Source organism: Sceloporus occidentalis, unplaced genomic scaffold (genome assembly GCF_023333645.1).
Source record: "Sceloporus occidentalis isolate IW3139 unplaced genomic scaffold, rSceOcc1.0.p SCAF_14, whole genome shotgun sequence".
Classification (NCBI taxonomy): Eukaryota; Metazoa; Chordata; class Lepidosauria; order Squamata; family Phrynosomatidae; genus Sceloporus; species Sceloporus occidentalis.
Window position 1 is genome coordinate 1929253 of NW_028316994.1, and position 21063 is coordinate 1950315.

The window sequence follows — 21063 nt, forward strand, 5'->3', positions numbered from 1 at the left end:
ATGCATGTGAGCAACGGCTATTTTTTTTCCCTTTTCTTTTGGGCAATGTGGCAAAACTGTCACCTCACGGTCATCAAGGGACAGCCATTTTAGTAAGAGTGTGACAAGACAGGCTCCACAGCCTGGAAAACAAGATTACCGATGTCTTTAAAGAGAGAGCGAGAAACAAAAAAAGACAGCACAGCTAGAAGCACCACTCTTGAAGAAACTGGCACAGCATTTCCGGCAGAGGCTGAAGGAAATGCCCTTTGGGAACTGGGGAGACTTTGTCAGCCATTTATACCAGCAGCTGATGGGGCAGGAGGTCAGAGAGAGGCAGCTGGAGGCAGCATACAATGGTCTATAGAGGAACTAGAAGGCTGTAGAGCGCTTGAGGCAGGTGCTTGAAAAATTACGAAAAGGGCAGCAGAGAGGAAGTTGGGTCGTTCCCTAAGCCCATCTGAAAGACCAACTCCACTGGTCCCTCCACTGCTAGTACCATTCCCAGCTGGTTTTTATAAGAACTACTATTTCAATTTTAAAACTGAGTTTGTTTCCCCTCCATTCTTCCTTCTGTGTTGTATTCTTTAGATTGCAATCCTGCAGAGTTTTATTGTTCATATGTAAGCTGCTCTGATAAGACTTTTTGGCTGAAAAACAGTAGAGAAATGTTTTGGGTAAGTACAAATCCTGCAGGTGAAGGTCACTTCAGGCAAAATTTGGACTTCTGGTCTTCTAGAAAGGGATGTGGTAATGAACCTAGCTTTGAGCCAAGGATAAAGAAGTGTCATAACTTGGTGGCTTTGCATGCAAGAGGTACTACATTCAATACATAACTTCTCTGGATAGGGCTGAAAAATGCCCCTCTCTAAAATCCCAGAAAACTGCTATCAGAAAGTCGAAACTATATAATTATTATTCATTAGCTGGCATTTTGTATTTGCTGTTATTGATCCATAACCTAGAGTTACAGATCCAGAACTGTTCCATATTCAGTAAGATTGCATATTCATGGCTTCAATCATAAATGTTTCCCAAACCCACTTTAACAGTTAGCAGCTACATTGAAATCCTTTGCCTAATGTGGCTGCTGGCTATTAAGGTGGGCTGGCGGGTTGGGAATCAGGCCAGGAGACGTTACTGAGTTATGCATTCATTAGTAAGTAGTGATGATTAGTATTATTGTATTTATTTATATTGTGCCTTTCTCCCAGTTTTCCCATTCAAGGCAGCTTACAAGAGTTAAAAGAAACACAGCTAAAAATTATAACAAATACAAAGGTTAAAAATATTATTAAGCTATCCATAAAATTAAAACCAGTTATAACATAGGTGTTAAAATCAACAAAACAATAGATGGATTTAATATAAGGAATCTTCCTGTGATCTTAGAAGCAACAAAAAGGAATCCACAGAACTCTTTTGAGATGCTCAGAGAGATCCAATAAAGGTATATCCTCTGAGAAATAAATTTAGAATACATCAGAAAGGAATTACTATTAACGTGGAGATAACCATACAGTACCATTCTGCTGAAGTCATTGTGTACCTCCCCCAGATGTTGCTGGACCACAATTCCTATCATCCTTTATTATTGGCTATTCTGGCTAGGACTGATGGGAGTTGGTATCCAACACCATCAGGCCATGCACTCCTCACGGAAATAAGTGGCACAGTGTGGCTTGGGTTTGTTTGCAGACTTACTTTGCTGTTATATTGTTTGATAGTTGACTTATTCATCACACCACTTGTTTAAATTTACAGTAGTAATGAACATTATTGAAGTGAAACCAGTAGACTAAAGACAGATTAGCAACTTGTCGGAAACTAAAAACCACATGCATTATATGAAGCTGTATTATAGGAAGTCCTACTCCTTCCCCAGCTTACCTTGTGGGCAGCCCAGTCCATCCAACCCTTGGCATTGGGGTCGATGTTGATCAAAACCAAACCCTCCACAGTGTTTGCATGAGAGAGCTGCAGGTAAAAATAAAAATACTAGTTATTGTTAAGGCTATTACTTTACCAGCAATAAAACATTTATACCTACACAACATACTGGGTTTTTTTTAGATTGTAAGCCTGAGGGCAGGGAAATGTCTAATTAACAAACTGTAAGCCGCTCTGATAGCCTTGGCTGAAGAGCGGGGTATAAATAAATAAGTATATTATATAATGTGTTGTTCACTACGCTTCTTATATCTCATCATAGGCTAGGGTAATCTTTCCCAGCAGCAGAATCATCTAACAGTACAACAGGATGGGCTCAGGGGTCCAGCAATTGGAGAGAGATGGGGGAGAGAAATAAGGGCATTGCCCCACAAATAAGAATTCTGCCCTCCTAAATGAAATCTTTCTTCAGTCCCCCAATTTATAGTACTGTAGAAATTTAAAACTTCACTTGTAATAGAGTTTGGCATCCAAAGGAAAAGGGCAGGAAGAGTTATTAAGATAATAAGAAAAGTGCAAATATCGGAATGTGTGAATGATTTTCAATGTCTCTCTTTCTCCAATGATAGAATGAAATTTTCTTTTGGTAAAGCAGACTTTATTGTTGTTGTGTGCCTTCAAGTTGTTTCCAAATTATGGTGACCCTAAGCAAACCTATCATGGGGTTTTCTTAGCAATATTTGTTCAGAGGGGTTTTTGCCTTTGCCTTCCTTAGAGGCTGAGTGAATGTGACATACCCAAGATCATCCAATGGGTTCCCACAGTCAAGTGGGGAACTGAACCCTGGTCTCTAGAGTTGCAGTCACTACACAACACTGGTCTGGGTGGTAATCTCTTTGTTTTGTCTCTTCAGTTTGCCTCACAATTCCTGCACAGTTATACTCTGGATGGGCCATGTCAGAAAGTAATGGAAGAGACTACTTTTAACCCAGGCTTAAATACAAAATCGCTCTACATTCATCCTGGAAGAAAGCTACCAACCAAGCCTTTAGCCTGTTGTGATGATTTTCTGAGGAAATTTAAATACATAACCTCTTTGTTTTCAATCTGAAGCAAAGTGGTCCAATCTACCACTTCATTCTGCTCTCTATACATAAGATTTCATACCCTCCAAATACTATATATATTAGTAAAATGTTTCAACTGCATGTTTGCAATGGTCAAATGGAACTGCTCTTTTATTTCATATAGTGAACAATTAACCTATCAAATTCATCACTAAATGATGTGGTGACAGCTACTAGTTTGCAAAGGACTATATTCAGTGCTTGCAAAAGATGTTTTGGAGACTTTTTGAAATGATAGAAGCTACAGTCAAAAAAGTACCATTTTGAAGCTCTGACTATATTGTCAGGTTTATCATTATGACATACACCACTCAGTACTTTCAGTCAAACAGCAGAAGATGAATCAAATTAAATAAAACAAATTAATACAGTCTATATTTATTTTTAAAGGTGTAAAGAGACTCAGGGAGGAAAGTAGGCCAACTAGTGGCACTGGCTATGACAGCGAAATAGAGATACACCTTTGAATACCAGATGGTGTGGAGATACAACAGAGGAGATCTGTTGCCTTATTGGCTTCCCAGAGGCAGCTGGCTAGACAATGATGGAAATAGGATGTAGCACTCAATGTACCCTTGGTTTGATTCAACAGCGCTCTTCTTATGTTAATGATTTCTTCTTCTTTTTTCCTTTTGGCTGAAGGGAGAATTGAACCAGAGCACTACTTAGTCTGTCTTTGACACAATGCCACATTAGCTCTCCTAAAGCGCCTTTCCAAAATGCTCTCTGTATTTCACTCACATTGCCACAGCAATCCTTAACAGCCAGTGGTGCTGCAGTGTCAGAGACCTGGGATAAAACACCCCACTTTGGTCATGGAGTTTGCTGGCTGACCTTAATTCATTCTCTCTCAGCCTAACCTATTAAGGTTCATGAAAGAGAAACGGCGGGTGGGGATAAGGTGAGAGAGAAGAACCACACACAGCACCTTGAGCTCCTTAGAGGAAAGTGAGATATGAATGTCATAAGATAATCCAGCCATGAAGGTCAGGATAAAATATGCCTTCCTAAGGCCAAAGCAAGGATGGGAAAATGAGTCATTCCAGATATTAAAATTTCCAGTATTTCTCACCACTGGTGATGCTGATGAAGGCTAATACGAGCATATTTACACCTTTATGTTGTTGATTTACACTTCAACTTCTCTTTCAGTACTGGGACCCTAGGTAACTAACCACATGATAAAAACCAGATACAACTATAAATGACTTTTTAAAACCACAAAAATGAGTCATTATGGTGTAGTGCTTTGAATTTTGGACTAGGGATCCAGAAGACAGTGTTCAAATCCCCACTCAGCCACCCACTGGGTGACCCTGGGCAACTCACACTCTCAGCTTCAGAAGAAGGCCCCTCTGAGTAAATCTTGCCAAGAAAAACCTGAGATATGTTTGCCTTCCATTTGCCATAGGTGAAAACACCTTGAAAGCACACAGCAAAGAAACAACTAAAAGTACATTAAATTACAAAGACCCTATTAAACAACAACTAAGAGGAAAATTCAACATCCCCTGTTTAAAAAAAAATACTTGCTCAGAAGCCAGTCAGTTGTGGGTCCTCTTTCTAAAATTTGTTGAAGGTGTAATCCAACAGAATGTGAAGGACAACAGTTGCCTATCCTTGGCAAAAGGAGTGTATCTAATTCTACTCATTTGTGAATTAAATGAAGACTCTCCCTCATTCCCTTAACTATTTCAATGCATGACACGTGCTGTGCAGTGGAATCAACACAAGATTCCTCCTTCCATCACACACTACATCCACAAAAACCCCAAACCTCACTCTCACGGGGCTATTTCATGCCTCTTGCAGTTAGAAACACAGAATTAGTGGTTTGATTCTCTTGTTACTTCTGAGATGTCCAAGTCAGTGTGAGCTGAATCCATCTGACCACAGCCATTTGGCATGCTGATTATGTATCAAATATCTCTTCACATGACCAGCACTGGATCTTAGCCTACTTACGCTATAGCGTGCCAGAATGTAAGCTCCAGCTCCGACTCCAATTCCAATGATGCTGGTGAAGCTATGGACGGGAAAGAGAGAGGCAAGTTAGAAAATACCCAACAGTGCAAGAGCTGTCTGGCCTCCTGCGTTTCTTTTTTGGCACTTTGAAAGAGAAGTCGGTTCCCGGAGTCACTGCATTTGCTTATCTTGTGCCTTTCTGTGTTGTGTTTATGCTTGGAAATGTCACCGACTGTGCCTTTTTTATTTTGTGGCCTTTTGGCTCCACTGTTTACGTTCTCTTTCTTTATCTTCCACCCCCTCTCCATGTAGATTTCTATATTTATCTCTCTCGATATAGATACACATGGTTCCACCAGCTGAGGTTCACACTTCATGCAGCTGATGAAAGAGATCACGTGAGCCCAGACTGCAATAAATCAGTCTTGAAAGTACTACAAGCCTATTTCTCTCTCTCTCTTTTAACATTTCCTGTAACAAATGTGGCTACCTGTTTGGAATTATAATTATATTAGTAAGTACTAAAGAGGTGAGACTGAGTAGGGAAGGTCTCTAGCTGACCAGAAGAAAGGACAGAGGTTCCAACCACACCTCCAGGAAACAAAGAAATCAGCTACAGCCTAGGAGGCCTAAGTTCTTCATCGAAGAGAAGAAATATATATAAGGGCAGGGAATCTCTAGATTATTTTCTCAACCTTCAGGAAATCCCTGGGACCAGGCACTAGACACGCTGAGGAATGGGCTGGGTTTCATGGCTTGAAGCAAAGAATGTTTAGAACCAAAGTCCTGGGTTCTGTTCACAGTTTCAGGAGCAGTGTATGTGAAAAGCAGAAAGCATAGAGTGGGTTTAGAGCAGAGGTGGGAATCATGCAGTCCTCCAACCCCATTCACCATAGCCCATGGTGAGGAATTCTGGGAGTTATAGTCCAGCATCATCTGGAGGGACACTGTTACCATTTCCTGGCTTTGAATGAAGCTTAGTGCCATTAACAGATGCTTAACAGGTGCATCCTATCATATCGAGGCACTTGAGATGGGAAAAGGTGGTCTTGATGAATCTCTTTCAGTAAACAAAGGAGAAATCCAAGGAGGAGGTTAGATAGTAGAATCCTCTGGGTTTCAATACTGTCTCTGAGTTGTTTATTTAGCTTTACATTTGATGCAAAGTTTTGCATTTTCAGATTTTACCCTCCAGCCTCTTCTGCTGAGAGGCCTCTGCAGAAAGCTACTTCACATCTCAATAAACAGTCTTTTACATCCCCCCTACAATCGTCCCATTCTGACTCACTTGACATATTGCAGAATGCAGGGGATCATGTCAGCCAACTGGTCCAGAGAAGGATACTGATACCTAGGAAGGGAGCAAACAGCAGAGGCTGCATTAGAGATCCAGACTTTATCCCCACAACGCCCAACAGTGCGGGTGGGGCAGGAGTGGAGGCTGCAAGGCTCACCCCAGAGGGAAGGCCGGGGCACCCTCCTCCATGCCGGGCGCGTCCACATGTATCACCACGAAGTTCTTTATGATCTCTTGCATGTCCTCAAAGTGGAAAAGGGTGTCGAAGCACGAATGATCTGGGAGTGGGGGTGGGGGAGACAGAAGAAGGGGGTGTCAGGCTGCAGAAGGGCAAGAGGTAGTGCCATCACAGTGGCAAGGTGCAACTCAAAACAGGGACGGCCCTGGGGTGAAGTAGGTATCAGAGGCAGACTCAAGGCAGCCAAAGATCTATCAGATAATTCTTTCTTAAAAAATAACACAGCACATACACCAGAAGATGAGACTTCCACCTTACAGCACAATGCTATGCAGGTTTAAACTAAAGAAAGGGTCACTGTGGTCTATGAAGTCTACTCCTAGGTGAGTATGCATAGGATGGGAACCTAAGGCACCTTTACTTGGCTTAGCAAAATAGCAAGAGAAGGGAACATTTAGACAAGCAGCCAAACTAGAATTGGAGGGGGCCTATGTTCTCTCAGCAGGGGAATTAACTTTGTGGAAAAGAGGAGGTTTCTAGATTCTTACAGGAAAAAAAGATGCCTGTGAAAGGATTCTAGAACAGAGCTTGACTCATACGGAAAGTATGTCTATTTCACCACTTCCAAATCAGCCTTTGAAATTGGAACCTGAGGATCCTCATTTCCGGATATGAATCTACATTAATAGAGAGATAAAATGTGGCTCTTTTAGGGCAGAGGCACATATTTTTAAGCAGCAAAAAACCCTTTCAGGATCAACCACTCCCATCCCAAAAGCTCAGTTTTCAAAAATGTTTTATTAATAGTGATTGTCTGAACTGGCACTTGGTTTAAGAAGTGTTTACAATCCAGTACCTTTATCTCTCCAGATTTCTGGATGACAATTTCTACTCTCTTTAAACCACCAGCCAAACTGCTTATGCTTCCAGGAGCTGATGTCCAAAAGGATGAAAGTTTTCCCATCCCTGTCATGTGTGTATGAGTCTTCAAGTTGCCTGCTGACACATGGCAACTCCATTAATTTCATAGGGCTTTCTTAGGAAGGAATACTCAGTCATGGTTTTGGCAGTTCTTTCCCCTGAAATATTGCCTCCAGTACCTGGTATTTGTTGACCTCTCCCATTCAAGTACTAACCAGGGGTAGCCCTGCTTAGCTTAGATAGGAGCTGGTGTCTTTAGGGTATTTTAGGCCTCCACACCTGTCATAACCTATGTTTAGTTCACATTCAGAACAATCCACAATTACCTCTGTTTTCCACATCAGGAACTAAGTGGTTGTCACACCTGCCTTGTGATAGTAGCTCTGCCATTCTGTGGGAAATTCTGAACAATTCTTTATCAAAAAGCAGAAAAAGCTGGAGGGAATAAAAAACTGACAAACCGTGAAGGATAGGTTGCTAGCCTTCTCTCTCTGTCTCTTGTTTATCTCCCCCTCTTAAGGACTAATTTTTCACTAGGAGTTGCAAAGTGGAGGGAGTAGTAAGAAAAATTAGCTGCTGAGATAAGCAACAATCTGGGAGATGAAGTGGGCAACTCCTCTTCTTTTGAATAACTGGTTTCTGTCATCTCCAGCTTTCTCTGACTGCTAGTGCAGGAGCCTGCAGAGTTTGTTTGCAGCAGGAAGAGTTTCCCTGAGATGTGTAGGCAGGCTGCAAGGCAGACGAACGGACTTATTCAGAATTACCTAGTGAGCTTCGGATGTGAAGCCAAGCATTCTCCTTTTAAAAAACAGCAAGCAATCAGAGCTGAAAATCTCAAACCATGTCAGTTTTAAACAAAGTGAATCAAGCCTGAACTCTCCCTAGAAGCCAAGATGTCTCAACTTAGACTGTTGTACTTTGGACACATCATGAGAAGACATGACTCATTAGAGAAGACAACACTGCTTAGTAAGGTAAAAGGCAATAGGAAATGCTATTAAATAGAATAGCATAGTAAATAATAGTAAATAGTAAATAGAATGACTAGGAGGTCTATTATTCACAGGTCACCATAAGATGGAATCAACTTGACTTGCAATTAACAACACACAACAGTCAGCTTTTGATCCTCATCCTTTGAGAGGCAGCCTTGGGATTGGTTATGCTTGGTAGGGCAGAATGTGGAGGACAAAGGCCAATGGGGACCAGTGACTTCTGCATCAGTGGGATGGTGGATCCACTCACGGGTTTAGCCAGAACTTTACAAGAACTATTCAAGGTGCTGAACCTATTTTGGGGATAAGGTTACTCACGCTTCTTTAAAGTCTGGACTACAACATGGAGCAGATTCTCCATCCCAATGATGTGGAAGACACCTGCCGCTGGCGAAGGCAGATGAAGATCTATACTGGTAAAAGTTCAGCAAAGGCTCCTGACTCTCAGTTGTTTAACAAGAGCATCATTCAAATGGCTCTGGCACACAGATTTTGCCATTAAACCCCCCTGAACTCTAGGAACTTCAGTATAGATATGAAGGTATATATTTCAGTGTCTGGCTCATGGGATACAATAGGCTGTTTGCTCTTTACTCTTAGTAGCCAGTAGCCCCCCTCCCACTATTGCAAAAATGTTGCACTTGAGGTCCCATTAAAAAAAAAAAGCAAAATAAATCCTGGGCACACACAGCCACACCCACACATACACACAAAGTGGAAATTTCTACCAAAACAAAAAATTTGGGATTTCTTCCCCAAAGACAAGACCCTTTAACGATTCCATGAGATATGCTGCAAAATGCAAACTTTTACATTCCTTCTTGGGGCTGCAATGTTTGGCAAACTCCCACCCCCCGCCCCCAAACATGTGGGCATTCCAGTCTTACGGTTTTGTCCCACATCATGGTAGGTGAGGATGGCGGGACGCTTGGGTTTGGGTGTTCCATGAATGGTGATTGTCACAATGCCATATGGAGTCTCCACTGTGTGTTTCTGTGGAAGCAGAGAGAGAAAGAAAGACGAGAGAGAAGGGTGAACAAATGTAGTATGGCAATGCTAGACACTTTAATCAGAGTCACACCGAATGTACAAAGGAAGGAAAACCGTTGAAAGGCCTCACCTATCCATGACTGTCATGCACAAAGTGTCCCTTATGAACATTTTGTACAAGAGCAGAGCCTCTGTGCAAAGAGGCCCTACTCATATATGAATTGTTCATAAGAGACCTAATAATCTTAGACCCAACAAAATGGAGTATCTCAATTCATATGTATATAGAGGTTGTAGACACACAGAATTTTATGCATGAGGTACAACATACATGGTGGGATTGGGAGCTAGGCCTCTGATTCTACTCATCTATTCATGTGTTCAATGTACCCACACCATTGTGGCTGTCTGCATAGCAAGGTCTCTTTGCATGGTCTCTTTGAGCCAGTGTGTTGTGTGTCAGACTAGGACTCTGGGAGACCAGTGTTCAAATACCCATTTGGCCTTGGAAACCCACTGGGTGACTTTGGGCAACTCACATTCTCTTAGAGGAAGACAATAGCAAACCCTCTTAGAACAAACCTTGCTGAGAAAACCCAGTGATAGGTTCACCTTAAGATTGCCATAAATCAGAAATGACTTGAAGGCACACCACTACCACCACAATAACAATTCAGTCCTTGGTGTCCCCCCCCCCCCCCATTTAAAAGACCTTAAGACAAGTCCAGGTAGCAAGACCACCAAAGAAATAAGTCAAGATAAAACATCATTCACAGGAAACGTGACAGTTATTTGGGACAATTATGTTTTTGGAATATAACTTTCAGAATCTTTAAACAGCATAACCAATGTCCATGCAGGGAGATGTTATCAGATGAGGAGCTTTTTTCTGGCTTGCTCCTGTGCCTTTAACAGCAGCTTGATTTATTTTGTTTTTTCATGAGCATATGGAACTTTTCAAACCATCAGGGTAAAAACTACACTCCCCAGATTTTTGTACATCCTGCTGCTGTTGAGGACACAGTTAAACAGGGTGGTCAGATAGGCCAAAATAAAGCTGCTTCGGGTAACTTTAGAAGTATGCTGTTTAAATGATGTATGTGTCCTAAGAGGCCGGAAGCTGCGCCAAAGCCACGCTCCAGCCCTAAGGACTGGAGCACAGCTTTGGCACAGCTTCTGGCTTCTTAAGATGCATGTGTCATTTAAACAGCATACCTCCAAAGTGACCTGAAGCAGCTTTATTTTGGCCTGTCTGTTCAGGCCCTTAGTTACCATTCTGATCTGCTACCCTCAAACCTGTGAGATTTTACCAGATATTTTACTGCTATCTCCATCATTCTAAAGATTAGATCCCTGACTCTTTTTTCATTTATTTATCTAAAGAAAAATTGTGATTCTTGGAATGCTGGATTTTTCTGCCTTGACTAAGCCTTTTGTAGCATTCAAATACTACCACCCCCCCCCCCCCCACACACAAAGATCTGTCTCTTGCAAATATGTAAAAACCTGTTTTCCATTACTAATAGGAATCACTTGTGCATAGCTGTCACTTCTGCCAATTTTATTTTTCCTCTTTAACCTAATCAATAAATCTGACTTTTTCTTCCTCTCAAGCTCTAAGAAAAACCTGAGCACCACAGTCACACTGTGAACCAGGGGTGCATTTATACTGTAGACATAATGCAGTTTGACACCACTTTAAGTGCTGTAGCACCATCCTATGGAATCCTGGGATTTGTAGTTTTAGAAGGTATTTAGCTTACTCTGCCAAAGCATGCCGGTGCCTCACAAAAATTACAAATCCCAAGATTCTGTAGGATGGAGCCATGGCAGTTAAAGTGGTGTCAAATTGCATTATTTCTACAGTTGCACCCTAGGTTACGTAAAAGATCAAATTCCAAAATTATAAGGCAAAACCCTATCTAGGAATGATCAAAGTAATTGTAAAAGCACAGCACCACTGTGCAGGTAATGTGCTTTTTTCATACCAGAAATCAGGATGCTAATGGCATTGATTCTGTCTGATCATGGAAGCCCAGCAGGGTCAGCCCTGGTTAGTAGTTGGGCGAGAGACGACCAAGGAATACCAAGTGCTGCAAGCTATATTTCAGAGGAAGGAACTGGCAAAACTACCTCTGAGTATGCCTTGCCTAAGAAAACTCTATGAAATTCATGCAATTGCCGTAAGTCAGCAGGTGACTTGAAGGTGTGCATGAACACGTACACACACACACAGATAATAGTGTATACACCAGATCATACATACTCTGCTGTACTGTGAATCAATTTTTTAAAATATGTTGTTGCCGTTGTTGTGTACCTTTAAGTAGTTTCAAATTTATGGTGACCCTAAGGCCATTTATATAATAAATGGGATTTTCTTGGCAAGATTTGTTCAGAGGAGCTTTGTCATTGCCTTCCCCAGAGGTTGAGAGAATGTGACTTGCCCACGGTCACCCAGTGGGTTTCATGGCCAAGTAAGGAATCGAATCCTCATCTCCAGAGTCACACTCTGCCCAATATGCCACACTAGTTTTAAAAGTGATATACAGACTATATAACTTGTCTAAGCCACACTGTGTCTTTGATAATGAACCTGAAGGACTTGTTGGGTCAGAAAGTATGACTCACAAGGAGGATCTAAGCTTGGGTAGTTGTCATCTTAAATATTACCTACTGCCTCCTTCTAACATTCCAGAACAAGGGAGGAATTCAGGGCTGAAGAAACCATCACCGCCTTATCCTTATTCCCAGGATGTAAGAGAGGGGGGGGGGGGGAACTTGGATCAATATTCAAAACAATCATTCTGTTTTTAAAAAAAATAAAAGATCATTGTTTACTTTCCTAGCCCTTCCTGTTAAAAAGGCTTTCTCCAATGGCACACAAGGGAATTCAATGTGTTCAAAAGCAATTGGAGTGGCAGGGGAACAGAGAGCTGAGCCATTTGGCACTCTTCCTCATCCAAACCGCAATAACACAACCATGAACAGGGTGAAAGGTAGAAACAAAGACACAGTCCAGAAAAGAGGCAGTCACTACTGAGGAAAGGATGAACTTTTGCATTTCAAGTCAGTAAACAAAGCGGTCACAACAACCAAGAGGAAGAATGTTAGTTCTTATAAGTGGCACTGCGTTTGCACTGCAGAAATAATCCAGGTTGACACCACTTTAACTGCCATGGCTCAATGCTATGGAATCCTGAGAATTGCAGTTTGTTGTGGCACCAGAGATCTCTGACAGAGAAGGCTAAATGGCTCAGAAAACCACAATTCCAAGAACTGCATAGCACTGAGCCATGGTAGTTAATGTGATATCAAAATGGATTATTTCTGCAGTGCAGATGCAGCCTTGAAAAGGACAAACCCATCAAGAGTAACAAAGCAAAACAATATTTTATGACCTGACAAGTATGTTGTTTTGTGTGGTCATGCCAGGAGCTGTAATCCAAAAAAGGAACATTTCCATGCCCTGCTTGAATTCTGACCATTATATTCTGGCACCAAATAAGATCTATTTACCTGATAGCCCTGCAAGCACTGACTGGTCCCACATTCTATTTGGTGACCTGATACATGATATAAATAGCTAAAGGAAGTCAGCCCTTGGATTTACAGCTGCTCACAACTGTAGAAATAATGCAGTTGGACACCACATTAACTGCTGTGGCTCCATCCTATTGAATCCTGGGATTTGTAGTTTGGTGAGGCACCAGAACTCTTTGGCAGAGAAGGTTAAAGAGCTTGTAAAACTACAAATCCCAGGATTCCATAGGCTGGAGCTGTAGCACTTAAAGTGGTGTCAAACATTATTTCTGCAGTGTAGATGTACCCGTGTTTGCTGGAGATGTTTTACTGTACCCCTAGTTAAAAATGAATGATATTCTGGGCTATTTGTGCGCCTCTTTGGGTCCCTTTCTGAGAGAAAGGGACATAAATATGAAATAAATGAATAAATATGGCTAAGCTTGGCTCTACTGACCCTTGCATATTTGTTTAATGCATAATGGGAGCTTCTGATCATCATTATCAGAACTGTTGATAATGCATTTATTTAAAAGGGTTATATACCTTTTCACTACAAGGATCTTAATACAGGTCTGCAACCAGGTTCTCTAATACTGTGTGAAAATAGGTGGGAAAGAGTCTGGACTGCATTTAAGGAGACAGTTTCCAGTTAATTCTCTAGGCTCTAACTCAGTAAATATAGTACTTGATCATCTCTCCATTATTTTACAGATACAGGTAGGCATCAAAACTCAGGAGACGCCTTCAAGTCCCCCAAACCGACCCTCCTATTAGGCAGAGTGAGATTTTGGCTCAGGCAGCAGATCTGGAGCATATCCAGAAAAGGGCAGCAAATGGCTAATTATTTAATGGATTATAATTGCATTTTTAACTTCTGCGAAAGGCACTTGTGAGATTTTTCTGCCACAGTGCCAAAATAAGTTGACAGATCATTACATCTGCATAAGTATTCACAGACATAGCTGTGTTTGTCTGTTTAAGCATAAAGTGACAAAGGGTGTATCTACACTACAGAAATAATGCAGTTCGACCCCACTTTAACTGCCATGGGTCCCGCCTACAAAATCCTGGGATGTGTAGTTTTGGGAGGCACCAGCACTCTTTGGCAGAGAAGGCTAAAGACCTTGTAAAACTACAAACCCCAGGATTCAATAGGATGGAGCTATAACACTTATAAGCGGTGTCAAACTGCATTATTTCTAGAGTGTAGATGCAACTTGTGTGTTGATTTTTGCCTCTTTGCCACCTTGGCAAATATGTAACTAAAAACAGCGGGGTGGAAATACAGTAAATAAAACATTTAAGAGACGCTGCAGCAAAACTTTGCAGCGTATTTTCACACATCCACCAGAAGTATTTCTTTCAGGATTCCACTGAGTAATCTGCTACAAAACAGAACATTCACAATGATTTCCCATATTTCTTTTCTGTTCTCTAGGTACTGCTTGTGCTCAAGTTGGCTTTGGCCTGTTTTCCCCCTCCTTGTTGTTGTTGTTTTGAAAGCTACTTCTTACTTCTGCAAACCACAAGACTTCCCCTCGTTGTGCAGAAACTCAGTGGTTCTGTTTTGGCTACATTTCAATTGTGACTCACTACTTGGGTTCACTACTATAGGGAACCATTAAATAAAACTGAATTTGTAACCCAGGTAGACAATATTTAAAATCCTAACAGCTGCTAAGGTTTGCAAGCCAAGTCTCCTGGATTCCCTCTCTAACTCTGCAATGGGATGAAATGCAAATGTAATAGGGTCAAGCACAGGACTTTGCTAACATTTAGTTCTGTTAGTTAGATAGATTTGGGCAGCCCAGGCTGCAGACTTAATGTAGTTTGATCCCGCTTTAACTGCCATGGGTCAATGCTACGGAATTCTGGGATTTGTAGTTTGGTGAGCTATTTAGCCTTCTCTGTCAAAGAGCTCTGGTGCCACAACACACTACAAATCTCAAGATTCCATAGGATGGAGCCATGACGGTTAAAAGTGCTGTCAAACTGCATTCATTCTGCAGTATGGCAGCATCCCCAGTTTCTCGCAGCTTCAGATCGTCCTCCAGAAAATGGGCACAAGCCAGACGTACCTTGTGTAAGGGCAGACTTATGTAACAAGACTTTTGCAATCAGGAAATCTGACATTTCAACTATACAAAAGACTGTTGACCTAACCTGACAATAACCCCATATTTAAACATCCCTACTTTTCCATTTGGGAAAGAGAGAGGCCTCAAGATGGTGCTTTGCTGAAGACTAGCCAACAAGGTCATGACTACGCAACTGGGCTTGTTACACTTTTAGCTAGATGACAGGCCAACGCTCCAACAGGTGCAGCTTTCCACAGCTGGTGAGGCACTGGATTTCCCAATAAATAGAGCCAATAAACAGCTAAGGCTGCTCCTATGCTCTTGAAAGTAGCTTGATTTGCAAGAACTGAAAATACCCAATGCTTTTTTGTAGAACAGAGTTAAGCATGATCACTAAAGAACAGTTTTAAAAACCCATAAAACCCATTTAAAAAAAAATTAAACTATTTCTTTTATATATATACAGTATGTATGTGTGTATGTGTGTGTGTGTATATATATATATATATATATATATATATATATATATATATATATTTTAATGTGTCGGACTACACCAATATAGGGCTAAATCATAACATTTAAGCAGCAAAATGCAGTTCAGATGTTATAGCCACTAATTAAAATAATAATTGTTCCTTTAAAAAATGCTCCTTTAAAGCATGTTGTCTTCATTGAGTTTACGTTATTTGCAGCTTTTGCCCCTGAATGGCATTTCTTCCACCATAAAATAAAGTGAGTAAAAAGAAGCAATCGACACTGGACAGTAGTCTAACAATGAATGACTGCCAATAAACTGTTGACGTTCAAATGTTTAAATTCGGTCATTGATATTCAAGTAGGACATTTGGGGGGAAAAATCAATTAAAAGTCATTTGGTTTAAGCCAACTTGGTTTAAAACAGCCAACCTTGTTGGTAATGCCTGGGGCTTAAGTCACTGTTGTAAGCAAAGGAACAAGGGTGTTGGTAACATTTGGCAACCCCAAGACATGTAATTATTTAAGACTGGGGAGTAGGAGTTGGAGTGAGAAGAATTTTTAACTTAAATTCAATTCTAGTTTGACCTGTTCCTGTCTTTATTGGCCAATGGACCAAGTGGCAGAGTGTTAGAATATTGGTTAGAAGGCTACAACTTGGAAAAGTGCATGCTACAAATCACAGCCAACCAACAAAGAACAGGCTGGACTCAGAGCCAGGACTCCTGGGGAGAGCTTGTCACTTCTTTCCCCCTTTGGCAAGGTTTTTGAGCATTTCACGATTACATAACAGCAAAACTGGGGTAGGGGGTGGGGAGGGATGCCATTCAGTGGTACAGTATGTGTGCTGAATGTCAATTTCCCCCTGAATGTCCAAATAAAAGACCCTAATCTGAAACCCTGGAGATCTGTGGCCACTCAAAGTAAAGGAGCAAAGGAGCAGTGAGCCCAGGAGAGTAATGGTCTGACTTGGTATAAATAAGGCACCATCCTATGGTTTATAGTGCCTTTGTCATTTGTCCCTGTGCCTTCAAGTTGTGTCCAACTTATGGTGACCCTAACATGGTGTTTTCTTGGCAAGATTTGTTCAGAGGAGGTTTGCCATTGTCTTCCTCTGAGGCTGAGAGAAATGACCCCAGTTCAAAATACCCATTATACAGTATATCAAGTAGCTCCCACAATTGCTCCCTATTCTGCTTCCACTGACTCACAGAGACAGAATACATGGCTGCCCTCTTCTGCAACCCCATAATATCTATGACTGGCAGTAATCCAAAGGAAGGAGAGTTCACTGAAGACAAATGGGACTCTTCCTTCAGTTTGGCTTTTCTGATGATGGGGATTTTAGCAGGCATGGAGAACCCCATTTTAGAACCCATTAAATGAGATGGAAAAGCCGAGGCAGGGCATTACCTGGCCGTGTTCCTGCAGAAGTTTGGCTGTTATCAGTTCAGCATCCTAGAACACAGAGAAAGAAAAGGGAAGGGAAAGACACACAGACAGAGAAAGTGCAAGAAGGTAGGAAGTAAGTGAGGAAGAAGAATCAAAGGGAGAGGTAGGAGCTGGGGGAAGGAAGCAGAGTGTGCAGAATTTCCTTGCCACTGACTCTTAAAACTGGCGTGGAAAACAAGCAGGCACTGTGCAAGATGGGTTCACCAAAAAAACTAGCTATATTCTAGAGCTGCAGCAAGGCTGCATCAACAGTGCAGAATTGATGCAGTTTGACACTGCTTTAATTGCCATGGCTCAATGTTATGGGATTCTGGGATTTGTAGTTTTGTGAGGTATTTAGTCTTCTCTGACAGAGAGCTCCAGTGCAATATACAGACCCCAGGATTCTATAATATAGAGCAAGGACAATTAAAGTGGCATCAAACTGCATTAATTCTGCAGTGTGGCAGCAGGACAGTTATCCATGGGCTTTGTTTCATGTTTCCAGTTGGCTAAAGTATTAATATGCTGGGAAGATCAAAAGTTGCAAAAAAGGAAGGCCTGACAAAGTACTCCTGAGTCATGGATAAAACTGTTTGGACTGCAATCCCCAGCAGCCCTTGCCTGCATAAGTGATGATGAGAAGTTGTGGGAGTTGCAGTTCAACAATATCTGGAGGGCCACACATCCTACATTCCTGGTTTATAGTACAAAGCCCATCCACAGTGTTCTCAGCAATTTGCTAAGAGTTGCCCCTTAAGCTCTGCCAATAAACTGAGGTCACAGGGTATCTGTTGCTAGAAAACAAGTAATAAAAAGATATTGACTTCTCTGCAATGTTCATCACAATGGCTGAGCAGCCTTTGTACGAAATGCATATGCAGGACTGCAAGTGTTTTCCTTCTCCCCCTAACAGGGCTCCTGTGACTTTTAACAGCTGTATAATATAACAGCTGTATAATAAGCAGGAAATTATAGGGAAAAAATCCTTCCCCATCAGTGCATCTGCCTGAGTACCATACAAATGGTAAATGGCCTGGGATGGGACTTATGCGCCCTCCAGATATTGTTGAACTGCAACTCCTAACATTCCTCATTATTGGGTAGGGCTGCTGAGAGTTGCAGTGCAACAGCATTGGAAGGGTTGCACACTTCCCACTCCTGGTCTAGAAGCATTGACCTCCCCCCCAGAAATAAGTGATAACCTGGACTGAGTATCCCTTGCAAATACAAATTTAAGCATTGTTTTCCTTGTGCTATCTAAACACACAAGTCCAAAGTTTGTCAAGACCAGATTATCACAGTCATCCAGAAAGGTCAAATGCAGTAAAAAAAATTGTTCACAGCTCAGCGATGCAGCTTCAAAACATGACAACACACTAGCTGTGTTTTGACAAAGTTCTACCTCAGTCGCATTGTCAATAATGCTACTATAGTGCAGCAGTTCTGTTGCTGAAAAATACTCGAAACATGCAAGTGTTTTGTTATTTGTTGACTTTACTCTGCACACTGAGAACTCAAATGGTTTCATACCTATGCATGGATAAATGTCATCAGAGTATTATCTACCTTTGGGCAGTGTTCTAGGTCTAGTATGGGGCTAAAGTCAATCACTTGAGAGGGACGTATCCTCTGAATAACAACTTGATAGAATTTAAAAGAGATAGACTTACACCACTGTTCACAGAGAGTTCTTTGCACAGAAACTGCCAACAGTGGCTCCAAATGTATTTTGTGGTGGGACTTTTTAGGACCAATCTCATCATTAGAGAGAGTGAGCAAATGCTGGCAAGCAAGGACAAATGGCAAAGTGTTGGAGGATAAAACTTTGTGTACATGTGTGTACACCACATGGTCTGTCCTGCACTCTCTAAGTGAGCCTGTTGACTTCAAACGTTGGTGTGGAAGGAGCCACTCATTTACCACCACTGAGTACAATTATATTGCCAGTTTACTCAAGCTCTGTATGTGGAATGGGTGCAGAGAGAGGATAATATTTTGTCCTTCACCTCAAGAAAGTTTTATGCCAGCCTTGAGCACAAAGGATGGCCAGATGCAAAAGAGGACAGGCTTCTGCACCTTTCATAAGTTGTGCAGAAGAAGAAATTGCCACATAATTCATCATCCAAATAACTTCTGTTGAAACTCTCTTTTCAGCATCACTATGGTGCAGGTGCCTTGTCATCCTTTGGTATCTGGCCACTCTACATGGAGGATGTCCTGAGTGGGTCCTTGCCATTCTCACTGCTGCCCATCTGCTTGCTCCTTTCTACTTAAGATTCAGTGACTCAGCCATAGGAAGAGGGCAAGAAAAGAGGAGGTTGCTGCTGTCTTGTCACACCCTGCATTTTTAGAAAGGACAGATAAATAGGCAGACACAGCAAAGAGGGCAAGGAGGAGAATAGAGCAGGAGCAAAAGAGAACATCAGGAGGGTCTCAAGTGTTTTGGGAGAGGATGTCTTACTGGAATGTGAACTGTGGCCAATGCCTCATAATGACAACCTTTGATGTTGGCATTGGCGCCCATTTTGAGAAGGTTTGCCAGTACTGCACTCTAACACTGTACTTTGAACAAAAACACAAGGCACAGAAATCAGCAGGTGATTGCGTTTATCTCCGTGGTGTGAAAAGTTTGTCCTGCTGTTTTCTGCATGCCCAAATGGCTGTTGAAAGCCATGAGACAAAGCAGAGCTGGGCATTTGCTCCTAGTCAGCTGGCCACTATAGTTCCAAGTAAGTTTTAATTTTTTCATGCCGCACAAGGGAACCTATGAAAATGATTGCACAGCATTTCATGTGACCAAAGGCACATCTCTGTTATTGGCTGTGAACTGTATTTAGACAGAAATCCAATCATTACTTGTTGTGTGCATAGCAGGTGTGTATGTAGGTCAAGATAAGTGTCTCTGCATTTTTGCCACTTTCCCTATCAAAACAGGATCACACTGTTGCATCTTGTTCCTCCATCACCTCTGATCAGAGTTCTAGAAGCTCCACGGATTTGGCCTGCAGTAATTTATAGCTTGATAAAAAATCCCATGTTTTGCTTTGGGGAGAAATCATGGTGATAATTACAGATCAATGTGACACACTTCTGTACCCAGAAAAGTTACTGTGTATGATTTCAAGATCCTCTAGCCACTGGGCCTACTTGCTAAAAAATTCTAGGAACTGTCATCCAAAAAACCTAGTCAACTGACCCGTAAATAACTTTTCCAAGGTCTGGGAGAGTGCACAGTTTCAACACAGAAGATCCCAAGCATGCAGAGGTTGTAGACGGACCAACCGTCAGACTTAACACAAAGCCTGCTTTGTTGGCATCTGCTTTGCCATCCTGTCTCAGCTGGGTAAGAGCAAAGAGGGAAAGAGGTGGGACTGGACGATTTAGGAAATGCTGGTGGGAGGTTAAAAGAGTGATCACAGGGTGGGAGGGAAAAACTGAGGAAACCTGCTTTTTTGCTTACCTTGCCCGGATCAGGTGCTCCTGGGGATTGCAGAAGTGGCTTCCCCTCCGTGATCTGCACTTCCTGAAGTTCCGTCATGGCACCTGGAGAAAAAGATGAAGGTATCGACATCAAACACCTTGTTAGTTAGGGAGTTTCAGCTGATGTGTCTTACAGTCTATTGACTGGGATTGGGAAGACTATTCAGACTCTGCTTCTTGGTGCTCCTCAAAGATCTGCATTGTCTTAGGACCATTTCAGTGATGCATGTTCCTCATTTGATGACTACACCATCAAGTGATGATTAAGAGAGTGAATGAGATATATTGGTTGTTAATAGCTTCACGTCAACAGAGAGGTGAACTGGCTCTGGTGTTTAGTCCAAACTTCAAAGAAACTATTCAAGCTGCCAAACCTTACCTCCAAATAGTTCAGCATCATGGGTAACTCCTTTAAAGTTTGGACTAAAACCCTGAGTAGATTCTCCATCCCACTGACATGGGCATCATCATCTGCTGCTGTCCCAGATCTAACTCCAATAAAGGAACTTACATTATCGTCACCATCTGGTCACACAATCTGCTACCAGGTCTGGCCCTAACACTAGGCAGAGATGCCAGATGCTAAAGGAAAGGGGATGGATAGAGGTATGTGTGCCACTAAGACCTGCTCTGTAACCCTTAAACCACCAAGTTTTTCTCATGTCTAATGAAGGATGCATTGTTGCCAGTACTAAAGAAAGATTGAGTTGTTAGCTTTTGGATATGA

The 21063-nt window shown here is 41.8% G+C and overlaps 1 protein-coding gene across 5 annotated transcripts in view; it reads right to left on the reverse strand.

Annotated features, from left to right (window-relative positions):
- The window catches only part of NDRG2 (NDRG family member 2), a 46346-nt gene that overhangs the window by 16099 nt on the left and 9184 nt on the right, over window positions 1–21063 (reverse strand). For 4 of the 5 annotated variants that reach the window (XM_089480509.1, XM_089480510.1, XM_089480508.1 and 1 more), the window contains exons 2-7: window positions 20317–20399; window positions 9240–9345; window positions 6416–6536; window positions 6250–6312; window positions 4962–5022; window positions 1870–1956 (exon numbers count right to left, since the gene is read on the reverse strand). In XM_089480509.1, the coding sequence (XP_089336635.1) occupies window positions 1870–1956; window positions 4962–5022; window positions 6250–6312; window positions 6416–6536; window positions 9240–9345; window positions 20317–20394 (516 nt within the window). In that variant the 5' untranslated portion in view covers window positions 20395–20399. Of the gene's footprint in view, window positions 1–1869; window positions 1957–4961; window positions 5023–6249; window positions 6313–6415; window positions 6537–9239; window positions 9346–16835; window positions 16881–20316; window positions 20400–21063 lie in introns of all 5 variants that reach the window. The other variant, XM_089480512.1, reaches the window with a different exon arrangement.